Consider the following 1,077-nt stretch of genomic DNA (forward strand, 5'->3'; position numbering starts at 1 on the left):
ATGGGAAGACCAAAGCAGTTTGCAATGACAGTGCAAGTGTTGATTTGAACAAACAGGATTCGAATTTTCCCATTCAGCAGAACTGTGATTCTGGCTTAGGATTAGGATCACCACATGAAGATAATGATTCGCAATTACCGAGTCCATCATCTGATAGTTCTTTCAGTGGCAAGATTGGGATATCGACTAATTTAAAAGATGTTCAATTATTGGCAAGCATGCAAGAAGACGGTATTGTATAATACTTGCATAAAGCAATTATTTGCATTTTTTCTAATTAATTTTTAAACATTAAAATTACAGATCCTATTATGCATAATTGTAATGTCTTGTACTTTTTTTCAATTTTTTCTCAACGATTAAGTTACTTCGTATGCATGTATAGCATTTTTGTGATTTTCCAATTCCATTATTTATCGATATTGTTATTTTAAATGTTATTTCTATACTTGTATAATTGTATCATTTAAAATTAATCCGTAAAAGTGATTCTCATGAAGTTATATATTTTATACAGTTTAAACTTTTATTTTAGACTTGCGACAATGCTTTGAAAATTTGAAACTTCCACATCATCGTAACGTCTTGACAGATCAGCCGCGTGCTCCGGCTGCTTCGGTTGGCCGATATCAACAAGCGAAAGATAGAAAAGGTTATGCTTGTCCAAAATATAGTACTCTTGGTTTTGAACGAAGACTGCCAGCTTTGCCCCGTGATATACCTTCAAAGATGACATCCGGTAAAGTTGCCCGTGGTATTTCTACTACTTCCCGAGCAGTGCCGTTGAAATGTACTAATAGGATGCGTTCAAGTCCGAAATGTAACTAGCATCAAACTATATGTGCTGCTCTTTTTTTTCATGTTTATGCAAATTATTTTTATTTTATATAGTTACGGGATTGCAGAAGAGCATGCCTGACTTGAGCGCTGGCTGCTCTGAACAAATGATCAATCCGTCTGTTCCAGAACTCGCAATTTCGGTGAAGGATGTTGGAATTCCAAAACTTTGCTTGCCAGTAAGTGCAGAAAAATTTTTTTAATAAACGGCATTTTACTTTTCGACAGATAATATTTTGT

At 34.6% G+C, this 1,077-nt stretch overlaps 1 protein-coding gene across 1 annotated transcript; it reads left to right on the forward strand.

Annotated features, from left to right (window-relative positions):
• Positions 1–77: 77 nt before the first annotated feature.
• On the forward strand, positions 78–828 carry Tsp_14960 (conserved hypothetical protein; the record flags this gene model as incomplete). The annotated part of the gene is made up of 2 exons (XM_003371078.1): positions 78–231; positions 536–828. Coding segments are annotated over 2 exons (447 nt in total), but the record flags the coding sequence as incomplete, so codon positions are not given.
• Positions 829–1,077: the final 249 nt, after the last annotated feature.

Source organism: Trichinella spiralis (assembly GCF_000181795.1).
Source record: "Trichinella spiralis strain ISS 195 chromosome Unknown Scfld51, whole genome shotgun sequence".
Taxonomy (NCBI): domain Eukaryota; kingdom Metazoa; phylum Nematoda; class Enoplea; order Trichinellida; family Trichinellidae; genus Trichinella; species Trichinella spiralis.